The 13,906-nt window shown below is 31.7% G+C and overlaps 1 protein-coding gene across 2 annotated transcripts in view; it reads right to left on the bottom strand.

Moving 5' to 3' along the window:
• LOC132748104 (protein Wnt-5a-like) overlaps positions 1-13,906 on the bottom strand; it is a 40,958-nt gene that overhangs the window by 19,145 nt on the left and 7,907 nt on the right. For both annotated transcript variants that reach the window (XM_060737655.1, XM_060737654.1), the window contains 2 exons: positions 8,279-8,538; positions 459-751 (listed from right to left, as the gene is read on the bottom strand). In XM_060737655.1, coding sequence (XP_060593638.1) covers positions 459-751; positions 8,279-8,538 — 553 coding nt within the window. The remainder of the gene's footprint in view (positions 1-458; positions 752-8,278; positions 8,539-13,906) is intronic.

Raw genomic sequence — 13,906 nt, 5'->3', positions numbered from 1 at the left:
GAAAAAAAGAAGAAGAATCCAATCTGATTATTAAAAGATGTTGCAAAAACCGCTCAAGCCGGTGCTAGGGGGCGTGAAGCATGTTGCACTTGTTCATTATCCCTCATTACAAACTCAGTCAAACCGAGTCTGCCATTTTCATGTTATTTTGTTGTGATTAATGCTTCCGAGGGATCACATTGTTTCCAGATTTGTAAATGACTAATTTATAATTATGATATTACAATATTTGTTAACTTTGCAAGATGTCGTTTTCTCTTTCAAACATGTCTGGTGTAATCCTTCAACAATGTTTAAATAGATTCAGCTTTAACTTATGTTTAAATGCAATTAAACTTGTCAAGGAAAACAGATGAATAAGACCTTTTTGAACTTGTAAATGAGTTACATATCTTAGCTTGTTTTGTTTTAAATATTAGCATAATATTTCTTATAAGAATGAAGAAAAATAAACTTACTCTTCTTCCCGCTTCGTTATTATGTAAATTCATCAACATGCGTGATAAAGCGTCTGAATGCCTTGGATGATTCTTTTCCCGCTCTCTGACGTCAACAAACGCTTTAGCAAATCTATACCCGTATTCTATATTGTCTCCGCAGCCTCCCCATATAAAGTCTCTATTTAAATCTTTCGGCCTCATGGCCCTACTACACCCACAGCTGCCCAGCTCCCCCTCGCGGCACGACCGGCTGATAGCATGGACTACCCCGGCCGCCGATATAGCGTGAGTAAAAGCTGCCTCCCGGCTCGCTGTAAAGACAAAAAACAGGAACATAATTAAATGAAATAGATAAATAAAACTGTAAAACATGAAAATCCCCCATTAACTGTAACCGTTCTTAGACTTTCTACGTTAAATGGAGATTATTTCATACACAGGACCTATTCTGGAGTATATATATCTTCTGTGACAATGTATCTACATTTCTCTATTTGTTGGCCTAGTTATAAGAGAATTGCACTTTCACTTACAGGACAATTGTTATGTTAAATTTAGTGACGTAATAGCTTTTTGCATGTTTTCATTCTTCTACCTCGTTGTCATTCTTTAATACATTCATATTGCTATAAAATAGAATAATTGAGAATTTCCATTTATAGATATAATTTAGGATATTCACACGTCATTAAGAATCATATTAGATTTATGCTTCAAGTCCTTACACCAGAAAAATGTATTAAACATTCTCGAAAAGTTTGACATCCATAAAGACCGAAATTAAAATTGTTAATTTTCACTTTTGGCTATGGCAGAGACATTTTGAAAATATTTATGAAAATTCCGCCGTCATAAATTATAAAGAAATTAAATCAAACAGAGACAGTTGAGTTTTAGTAAAAAAAATACCATTTTGAAATATTTAAGTACAAATTTGACAGTTAAGGAGCAATGTTATTACAAACAGGGTGAAGTGATGTAAGATGATGATAATATTAATGTCCCATTTGCCTACATCTTTGATTTCTATTTCTTTCAGCAATGATTTTTCATGACCGAACTTCTGAGACATTGATTGATTCGTTCTCTGTGAAACTGGATAAAATATTTAACAAGATTATGCGCGTGACTTTCGTGCTCTAAATAACGAGCTCGTGGAACGAGCATTACACCTTACCGATAATGACAACGCGTTAGTTTTTCGCTACTTTTTTATTAAATGAAATAAAACGTATGTTACTTTCGTGTCAATGTTTAACTGCTGCCAAAAATGCAAATTTATTTATTGTGTTCTTAAATATTGAAGGTAATAAAGATGTATGAAGATAGATAACTAATAAAGAAGAGTTTAATTGCTATAAACTCTATAAATTTATGATATGTTTTTTTTTTGCTTCAATATGTACTTTTATATAAAGAAAGAAAAAGAAAGTGGAGTTTGAAGTACATTGTGTGAAGCATAAACAAGAATTCAGAGAGAGAAAAAATCGGACTCTCTGACTAATTCTTCACAATCCTGACAAATTACGCCTCCTTCTTAACTGTGACACACATATGTAGCTTTCTGCGTCAAAATGTTTTTCTTTTCTTTTTGTGTCAATTAGACAGTCTTGTATGCTGTACGTCGATCCACTAAATGAATTAAGAAGAAAAGGGTCGATAGTAAACTATTTCTATATTAAATTGTACAGGCACCTCATTCTTAGTATTTCATAAAGAAATCAAATCATCTTTATATTATACGATGTCACAACGAGTTGTGGCAAAAAAAGTAAATAAAAAATACCAAGGGTCGTTTTGGAGTGTGTGTGTTATTTCCTCTCTCTCTCTTTACTTATTTAAAGAATAAGTATAAAATTGTTGTTTTTTTTCTGCTCTATATAGCATCTAACGAAACATCAACATCGGGTAGGTAGAGGTACAAAATAAAACATATTTATTGAGAAATTTTATAAAGAAGCGACCTAACATACTAAGACCGTCCGTATATCAGTAGATAATTGCTGTATAATTCCATCATTTGCTTGCTTATAAATATATAATCACATGACTGGGATTTTTTTTTAAATAAAAGAGCAATGTTAGAAGCTGTTTACAAGGAATGAATGTCGCTGTATACGGTGAAAACAGAGAAAACGATAAAAGCTATAATCTGAAGATGATAATAACAAGGCTGTCTTTGAAAATAGTACAGTTGATATAACAGATGATATTATAGTTGGAATATTTTTCGATGTTCTGTCGGATTTCCTAAAAACGCTATTGATCAAATATATTGTGGGGTGTTTTTTTTTCAACGTTGTAAAATTTTTAGCTGATTTACTCACTATTTTACATTATCGGTATGGCTTCTTTAAAAAAAATTAAATGTAGCGTTTAATAAGAATTTCGTGAGAGAGAAATGGTTCCTTATATCACATTTGTTAGTTATTCTTCCTGGTCTAAATTCTGCATGAAAATCACCTGTCATCAATTTCAACTCGTCAGTACTTAGATATATATTATTCACTGGTATACTTTAAAGATAAAAAATAACATTTTTCTTACTCACTCATTAATATACATCTTAACTATGCAAAAAAAGGAAGGCGACATAAGTGATTTTATTATAATAAGTAAAGACTTTATTGATGTCACTGTAGGTGTCAGTTATAGTGTCTAGTTGACAACCCTGGCATGTGTCGACCTTAGCCTGCCCCACCACGTTCATCTCATCAAGGCGGAAACAGACATTTTAATCATCACTGTCACACATTTTAATGTAATACTTATGTTTGTACAGCTTTTTTTCCCTCCCTCTATATCATATATATATATATCTATATTGTAAGGTGTAAACAAGTGATTGTATGGTACCGTGTTACATTCAGATTAAACATTAAAGTTATCATGATTATACTGATTTTACCGATGTACCTTCCAACCGATACAGATTTATTCGAAAATACGCCCAAGAAAATTCAATCTTTTTTTTTTTAATAAAATGAAAATCAAAACATGCTGGATGCTGTCATCAACGATAATATCTTCAGCAATAAAAATATGAAAATATCAAATTGTTATCACCTAGTCTCGATAATTTCAGGGCAGATGTTTTACTTTTCTAAATTCCAAAACAAGAATAATTTTGTAGATCTAAACACATTGTATCAACACCTTCATTGCGGCACGATTCATCTTTCACAGTATTCTAACCTTGCCAATATGTTATTACTCAAATCTTGAGAAGAATTTTTAACAAAACAAATTAGAAAATTCAAAAGATGAGAGATAATTTGAAATGTTAAATGTTAAAACTGTAGGTAAGCGTTATGATACAAATGTTTGATGTGACGAATTCAGCATTAGAGTTAATATTACCAAGGTTACAGTATTCCAGGTATTCAAACGCAAAAATTGTATTAAGACTTTTAAGTTTATTGAAGAAAAAAGTGTTTTTAAAAACTGGACATGGGTACCATTTCTTTATGGTAAAAAATATTTTTAACCATATCAATTTTACAGACATACATGTACAAATGTGTAACCTGACTTATTTATATTTAATTAATCAAAGTAATCAATAAAGAGTATTGCAAAGGTTTTGTGAGGTTGCGAGTGGTAAACAAATGTGTTTGTGATTTCAGAGAAAACGTTTTAGAATTTTTCATCTAACCACCCAGAAGAAGTAAAACAGAGCCTTAAACCCCGTGATACTGAAAAATAAAACTCAGACTTTCATATGACTGTTTTATATAGAATCGCCATTGAGAACTCTAAGAGAAATTTCTTTATAAACAGTCTTAAAATAATTCTTGCAATGTGGTTTAAATCATTACAAGTTTTTATTTTATGAAGTTAGGGATCAGATTCATTTTTTAGTACCTGACATTTAATGGAGGAATTTCATTGTAGTCACTGAAAAAGAAGTAAAGTTTAGGTAAGGCTGCTGGCCCAGACATGTCGTAAAAATATTTTCTTGACTTCTTAACAACCACAAATAGCTTAATTAAGACCCATGCTTAATTGTTATATAAATTCATGTAAGCTTCAAGATGTTTTAGATCATGTAATATTTATTAAAATAGAACTAAAGATACTTAACTGCCCGAAGATTGAGCAGGTACTTTTAGACTATGCCACACATTGCTGATGCTTTAAATGTGATAATATAATCATCTTTAAATATGTTCCCCACATCCGTTTTTCACTTTCAAATAATAAGATAGTTAACTTCTGTGTAGAAATATCTTCTTTTTTTTCTTCACCAATAATCGTACCGTAAATCTGTCTTACAATATTTTTTGAGATGTCTAATTCTGTAGTAATCAGTCTTCGACAAGAGTTAAGCTGCCAAATCAGTCTAGCAGAACGACTAGACTTGCAGCACGCTTATCTGCCTGTTTGCAGCCTTATTTCACTATAGTGAAGCCGTGCAGTGTTATCATAGTATGTAATCAACATCACCGTTTTCTTCTTGCAATCATAAGGGTATACATCTTAAAGAAATATTAATACCAGAAATACCAAGAGTATATTTGCAGAGCCTTAAGTTGTTACACTGATAGGGTTATCGTTCTCATCTTCAATGCTTCGGCTATAAAATTCCTGGGAGTTGAATAAATCTCCAAACTTCTCGAGCCGACAACGGGATGACGCGAGATTGGCAGGGAACGGTTTTCGGCACAAGTCGTCAAATCTACACGCCGTGATAAAGTAAACTACGGAGAACTATAAAATTCAGTTTAAATCAGCGTAAGACATTAACGGTGGATAATGAAAGTATTTATCTCGATTGAGTATTATTGCGCAGAGCATCAAGTATTTTAGATAAACCTAGACACCTGAACTATTTTTTCATGTTATACCTATCTGGTTTTTGTCGTTTGGTATTTTTTGTGGTGCCGTAATGTATGGTGAATATTTCTCTTGATTTTCAATGTTAAAATGTCAATTAATACACACTTGAACCTGCTCGCTCATTTCATTCTTAATAACTACATAAAATTTTGAGTGGTGTCAGTGGTCCAAATTTCATTAGTTGGACGTGAAACATGCTCACGTACCTTGCTCGAGGCGCCACTTTTACGACTTTACCCCTTTTCACCACTTACACAGTCGAGATTTATTGCATATAGGGCGTAAATCATTAGATATCACTTTCGTTTGAAAACGTTTTGATTCTTAATTAAGCATTCACTTCCGATAAAAAATATAAAAAAATGTAATTAAATGACGTCATTTTTTCCTCTTTTTTTAAACAAAACTTGTAAATTGCAAGCGTTTATGAGCATCTTATATAAAATAGCAAGCGTATTTGTGTTCACTGGAAGGAAATTTTCAAAGAATAAATGCAAGTCATAGCTTGAAAGAACAATTACTTTAAGAATACATTACAATTATTTTATCATCATACTCTCTTGTTCATACTCCAGTACTTAAAAACTAATATTAGCAAGCCGAGAACTGTTCAAAGGGCAAATAATTGCACAATGTTTGAAATGAGAGATGAAAATGTTAATAGCAACATTTGCATGCATTCTTTTGCAAGTAATGATGAAAATTTCTAGAATTGCAAACAGTTAAGTACACATGTTTGTCTTTTACAGGGAGTTGTATCTAGTGATTGTATGTAATTAATGTAATATCAGGTAGGCATATAAAATTGCAATAAAACTTACAAGAGGCAAAAATAAACGTTTTGATATTAGGGTGAAACGGGTTCCTTCTGTATTATCCCATATGTTTCTTGTTATATTCGGAGGAATTGAGCGACGATAAAAGAGAAGGAGAGTCGTTACTTTGTGAAGATTTCCAAGCATTTGTTTCTTCCTCAAGTCATTTAACAAACGTTTCAGAGCCAAAAGCTAATTGTCTGTGCTCAAGTGTTATTGCTTGAATGTGCTGGTCTTAACAATGCGTATTGTCTTAATTTTTAAGGTGAGGTATAAAAAAGGTGGGGATTATTTTAAAGAAAACAAACACTCATTCTGATAATGATTCAATAAAAGAAAAAAAGGAATAACATTTCCTGAAAGTCGTTGTGAGTCATAACAATAAATAACTTCTCATATCAGTGACGTCCGTGAGATAATATTTTTTTTTTATTTTGGAAATAGATAGTGTCAAAACCCGATGTTAAATACCCGCAGAGAGAAGAAACGATCAACTAAAGGAACACCAGTTAATAGTTAACCTGTTGAAGTTATGTAATAAATCTTTCCTGCTTCTGAATTTTGAACAATTTCATTCAAACTTTAATAAATTTTCCGATCATTAAAAAAAAATGAGCTATTGACATAACAGAGTTTGGTCGGACTGCTCGGACCTACTGGCTAGCCTAGCACTACACTGATGACAAAGGCCAATCACTTCCGGTCTCAGGAAGTAATGGGTTTATGTTCGGCTGGATGAACTGTACATAAATACAAGAACAATGACAAACATGGGTTCCCATTACAGGCCAACTTCTATTCAGGAATCGACGAAAGTCACCATGCGATTCAATTGTTAAAATTCATTAAATGTTTGTCATAACAATAATTATTATATAAAGTCTTATTATTTATCTTAATGATTATATTTTTTTGTAATTGTTAAAAGAAATGTCATTAAAAGGTTTTTCGTTGTTTTTTTTCAATCAGTATTTACTACAAAGTGTCAAATTATAATCAATCATTTATAATAATAACATATAGCGGTTGGTGTATGTCTAATCGAAACTCACCAAATATTGCAACAAGTGCATGTTGAACTCTATGATATGCCATTTCAACTTCGGTAACATTTTTTTGTGTGGAAAAATTTGATACTAAAGTTGCATCCAAAGTACAATTCTAATGGATTCTTTCACGTTATTTTAGGTATTCGGTCGCAAGATTAATTATTAAAGGCAAATATACTGCTCTAATTCACCATGCCATGTAATAGATTTTTAATGACTTTTAAATTAACTGTGCTTTTGAGAACAAATCTGCCAAAATGTTGTAACGTGGTCTTATCGACAGGGGGATTTGAAAGTCATACAGTAAAAAGATAGGGGGAGATATATATCTGACAGTTTTACAAATCGTCGTGTAAATGAGCTACCATCTCTATAAAACAGGTTATATCAGTCACTCAACTGTTCACTTGTTGCTATCATATGTAACTCTACCTTAAAATAAGACAGGACTGCCGAATTTCACATGTTGTAAATTTGTTAAAACTGCAGTTTGCTGTTTTTATATACAATCACGGAATTAATGTGCATAGAAATATGCATCATATATACAAACACGTGTGTTTACTGGCAAGCTTTGAAGTCTAAACTTTTCACTGGTTTTAAAAATGCAATTGTTTACATAACGTTGTATTATGATCAGAATAAAACGTAAAGTTTGAAACAAACGTAATGAAACAGTTAAAGCAATGATATATATCTATAGTTAAGATAAATTGCTAGAACGCTATATGTGAAGATAACAGAAACAAGATGATTTCCCTTGCTATAATAATGTAACAAATAACAAATTGATTGTCTACAAAACAATTAACATTTCTGGAAAAAAATCATTTTTGAAAAATTATCTTGCCTTAATAAAGAATCATAAATTGCGAGCAATTCTAAACAAAAAGCAACATGTGCCAGATGGCGGCAGGTGCTTATAATCTTGAAAAGGGAAAGGGAAATCCCTCATGATCAATAAAGGTGAAAATTGCAGACTCGATTTGATTGAATCTGTTCATGAGAAAATTATGGAAGAGGCAACATCCCTTACGCCCCCTCCCCGGCACCGCTTAAGCGGTATTTAGCCTAAACTCATATTATAATTAGTTTCATATCAATTCAGAGCAAAAACTAGAAGATGAATACAAACCTATTTGTAAAACTGGACCAAAAACGGATGAATCTCCTTTTATAGTAGTACAATTCCACCGCCGGAATCTGAACTGGTACTGACACTCTCTGATGCCCATTTGGGCTCCGCCCCCGATACTGGGCATATGGTCACTATATATACCACATAGTTTCTGTTGTCCAAGTGACAATCCTTTAAGTTGAATACACATAGTTTTGGTTCCCACTATATATAAATTTGGATTTTGTAAAGCGTCTAGTCCCGACATCCCTAAATTCCTGCAAACAAAGAAATCTCATATTAATATAAGTAATACAATTAATTAATCAAACAAAACTGGAAACATAGGAAATCTTTTACATAGCAATCGTAAATACCAGTTTGATGTATTTTTTCTTAGCTCCTTGCCACCATTTGTTTCACTTAGTTTTGACATTGGGGGATTAGGGAGGGCTACAGGTTTTCCATATAAAAGAAAAAATTAAATTCAGATTACGCATAATTTCTTGTTTACATTTTACAGAAAACTGTATTAAATATTTAAGCAAGAGCTGTTATAACTTGTGTGTATGTAAATACTAATACTTTAGTGATCTGGAATATCACGATTCCTGGTTCCTATGGTTGAATAATTGAAAAAGAAGCAAAACCAACACCGCCAAGTAATATAAGTAATTTATATTTCCCCACATGTCTTCAATACATTATTATGATAAACGTATTTTACATTCTTCGACAGTGTCAGTCTACGAAACTTTCCCTCCAACCACCTGTGAAATAATTAATAAGACATTTGACATGATGAATTTTGGAACAGTTCTCCTGTCTAACCGAACAAAATGCAGTAAATCCAATCAAGTAGACCTCGCGGAACAATGATGCCGTGCTCAATCCGGCGTTTATGTGCTTTTCATAGACATATATTGCCATTGCTGTGTGTCTGGATTTATAAATACTTTCTGGCAAACTTGCTGGTGGGTATCGTATACATTTACAGAAACTAAACTAACTTCGTCTATTCTAATCAAGTTTACTCTCAGACTTCATCTGTTCTTGAGTCTGCATATAGGTCTGTAGATGGGATTTTACATTCCACAGAATGGTATTTTCTAGTTGGCCGCCAACATGCAATATTTCATCAACTTCATCTGATTTGTCTTTATGTATTTTGTGTATTTGTAATGATGATAATTATACTTGTATTTTCAATTTTTGGAATGTCACATGTTCTTTATATGAGAATACCTTATAATTCACTTGAGCAGACTAAATTATATATAAAACTAACTATTGTGTGATGTACTAAACTTTTTGTCACTGTTGTCCTTCAATATTGTTATAAAACCCTCTGTTAGGATACGCAAGTTTTTGTCTTGAATATCCTTTATTTGTTACTTAGAGATAATATTGACATTATTTTGATGATCTGTATTTAGGGGAGTCGCTTAAATCATTTCCGGGTGACAATGTCTTGTATCTATTTTATCATGTATGTCTTTGTAATATTTGACTGTGTCTGTATCAGCTTTAACTATCACTGTTTGAAATTTTGTTAATTTCTCCTTACATTTTGCGAAACATGCACAAAATATTAAAGAGATAATGCAAACAACTTCTAGAAGACCAAGTCAACCAAGTGGATATATTGTTATTCGGTAAAGGATGGAGACCCAGTACACAGCAAGTAAAATACAACTTTGTGGGACCTAAGCCATTAACTTGTAGGAACTGAAAGTGATTTGCCTTTGTCAACAGTTTAGAACCAGGCTTGTATATACATCCGTGTAATATGACTAGGATTTACACAGTTGGTAGCTCAACTTTTGTATTTAGATAAATATGCATTGTGCAGAATACAATGCAGGACAATGCAGGACAAATCCATTTTACAAACTGAGCAAAGGTTAAAATATGGACAAAGGAACGTCCATCGAGAGCAAAGTGTGAAATTTATTCTATTTATTCTTTTAATTTATATCTTCCGATTATTCTTATTGTCGTAATGTGTAGGATTTTCTTTCCTATTAGGTGTAACTTTAATATATCACATGTAAATCTTATAAAACCTACTTTTGTTAAACCCTTTTGGGCTTCATTCAAGTTGAAATCTGTAAACAGGAGTTGAAACTGGTGAAAACTGACAGGAATTTTTAATTCACTAAAATCAACCAAGTCATTGTGAATTATTATATTTTTTATGAACTTAAAAACCGAAACGTTTCGTTTAAAACAGACAATTTTGAACTGAAAAACATACATGTACAAGTGTTAATACATTTTTCGAGGCTCATAAAACTCGCGATGCGACAAACCTGATAAATACAAAAGGATAGATACAGCGTTAATGTACCCATAATAAACCTTTATTACACAATTTATTTGAAAACTTTGGAATGTGAAAATCACATGTTTGGTGCACGAATTATCTTACAAAATGACAATTCTACTGAAAATTTATGTAACGTTAAACATTTCTTTTTATGTGTGTTTACATCTTGTAATGAGCAAGATTGCTGACATATAAATATTGTAGAACATGATACATGTACATCGTTTTATATTTTTACTTTACAGAATCCGTAAAGAAAGTCCAACACTGAAAAATTGAAAATATTGCAGGCTCGGTTTTATTGAGCCTGTTCATGGACAGTAGTGGTAATTGCAAGCTACCGTCCACACCCCTTGCACCGGCAGCCTTTATATTATATTCACGTTCAAAGAAAACGGAACAGATCCGGGAACATGTATAAATGCCATAGAACACTTAGATATTTCTTAGTTAAAAAGTCGATTTTGTTTTCTTTTCATGAGGAAATTAGCACATAAAATTGTAAGATTTTGTTTCCCGATTATATGCGAGTATTTTAGTATAAATGTGTTATGTTACTTTAAAGTGAATGCGTGAACAGGTTTATTTCAATTATAAGGGCAACATCCTTATTTCATCAAATATTTTTTGATAGTTTATCTGATTAAATTGATAGATTTTGGTCTGTCTAATGTTAAGCGTACAATAAATATATATAAAAAAATGATCAAATATTTTAACACTGTCTGCCGATTATCTGTAGAACAGACCTTGTATCGATATCGTAAATACCCTAATCTAGTGGAAGATCAGGGCAAATCAGCTTTTTTCATAGTTTTTGTCATATTTCAAATTTAGCGGATTTTAACCATCGTCAACTTTTCAACTTTTACGTAGTTGAATTAAAAATCAATACATGACTGGCATGACATCTTGAAGATTTGAAATGTCACAAGAACACAGTGACACACATTTTTACGAATTATTTATTTAATCAGAGGAATTTTTGCCGGTGTATTTCTACTATCTAAATGTCCAGGATACTAGGTATGTTCGAGAGGGCTTTCATTATAATACCCGAAAATCCCATTAATCCGACACTGACATTTTGAAAGTCATCTTTTAACGATTTAAGAAATACCAATATTTGCCCTGTGCATTATGGGGCTAGGATATTTAATTGTGACTAAATTGTTTGTTTACTCTGTAATGTGCACCTTCAATACGGTACCTGTGTCAATCGTATACATAATTATTTACCACGTAGTTGTTGTATATATTACAAACTATACTTCATTTTCTCTTTTGACCCCATGCAGTGATATCTAACTAACCTTTACTCTAATTGGATTTTTTTATATATAATATATTCTGGGGTTGATAATAAATTAGTTTTTAGATTTATAAAAGATATAGGCAACACAATGATATCTCTATTTAAAAACCTGATACCATTTAGCACTTGAACTCATAAAAATTCGAGTTTAGATTGGGGATAGAGATATTTCTCTCGTGTCTTGAACCCTCTGATTGATTTATTTAGACACTTTATGAATGGTTCGTGTTTCTAATGCCTCTTATTAGCTTGCTTTTGTCGAATGTTTTCAAATTTTGGCATTTTTGTATGAATTAATTTAATGGAATGCAGGACAGTTTGTATGATATTTACACGCAGTTTACACTAGACAGGTCCTCCCTATCACCATGTAAAGAGTCTACTTATGTCTTGGTCTAAAAATCTATACATGTTTAAATATTTTATACACTAAAATTGAAAGAAAAATCGACACATCTTTTAAAAAAATGTAAGAAAATTTTAGAAAAAATTAAAGATAAAATATACTTGACTCAGATTATTGCACTACTACTTGCTATGGTTAGATTTTGATATATTTTTTCAACTTTTATTTATCTGGCAGAGGTCTAGAATGAATACATAAATGTGTGATTAAAAATTGTACTTTATTAACAGTTTAACTGAAAATCTTGTCATGTATTTTATTAATTACATCATCTTCTTCATACTTGCTTAAAATTGAAAGTTAAAAAAAGTCATTGCTGATTTATTTTAAAAGGGCCACTGCTAACTTTATACATGTATTCTGAATTTCCATATGTATATAGAAAGTATCAACTTCTCTTTCCATTTCAATAATTACCCAAACACTTACTTTTCTTTCTTATATTCTAGAGGAATTCAAACATTGTTAAGTGGGAAACAAAAAAACGAAAATTAGCTCGAGAGAGAAATTATTGAAAGTTTTATTGAAACTGTCTGAGAGTTTTAACCCAGTTCCTAAACAGAAACATTGTGCTCCACTGTTCTAGTACCATCATATCCTTCTAATACAATGATTAAACCATCAAACTATCTAATCGCAAACAAAATATCGAGGCCAAACCTTCTCCAAGTTGATTCTGTCAGATATTCTTTACCACGGTTGTAAACGCAGACGCAGTGTTTACAAATGATTCTAAAGACAAACAAAACTTTGTAAAATTGTTTATATTTACCTTTTTTTAAAGCAAATGCAAAGAATACATTTGAAGATGCTTTTACTTCCTGAGAAAAATTTGCATAATGAAGTTGTCTTTGCTTTTGAATCATGTGTTAAATGTTTGTACTTTGTTTGAAAAAAAAATACCATGTCGATTGGTGAGAGAATCGTTTTATTAAGTTGTGTTTAAATAAATTAATCAAAGCTAATTTGACGAACCTTTGTCTTCTATTTTAAAGACATAAACCCAGGCTCTATTGACATATATACGACATAAGCCTCTAAGAAAGTCGACTGTAATACATTGTTGTAGAAACTATGTAGCAATTTCCAATATTTATTTGTCTCTGCTATTTATATATTGTTCTAGAGGGCTATTCATTACATTCATTGTTTATGTCCCCACTTTTGTAATTACAAATACTCAAGACTTCTTTGAATGGTAATTGAATAATCCTTTGACCATTTGAACCAATGAACCAATGATTTTGCTTGAGCTAGTGGTAGGATCTTGAACGGTAGCACACCAGTAAAGTCTGTAAAAAAAGGTTCAATTAAAACCTAGCGTCAGACTTTTTTCCATTTATTTTAACGATTATTATTTCCTTACAACGCCCGTACTATGACTAGTTTCGGACTCTCTTTCCATCACTTCATACTTAATAAAATGGTTTGCTTCTCAGCAGTACAAATTCTCGAATTTTTACGAACGAACATTGAATTTCAACAAAAAAGAAAGAAATACTGCATGTGTTCAAAAAAAGTTTTCGTCAACTTTCTAGCGTTATTTTCTAAATCTGTAGATGGCAAAACAAATTGCAATAATGTTTCTTTTCATTC

Source organism: Ruditapes philippinarum, unplaced genomic scaffold, assembly GCF_026571515.1.
Source record: "Ruditapes philippinarum isolate M1 unplaced genomic scaffold, ASM2657151v2 ctg2724_1_1_1_1, whole genome shotgun sequence".
Classification (NCBI taxonomy): Eukaryota; Metazoa; Mollusca; class Bivalvia; order Venerida; family Veneridae; genus Ruditapes; species Ruditapes philippinarum.
The sequence above is the reverse complement of the archived record's forward strand: the minus strand, read 5'-3'. Positions and strand labels throughout refer to the sequence as shown.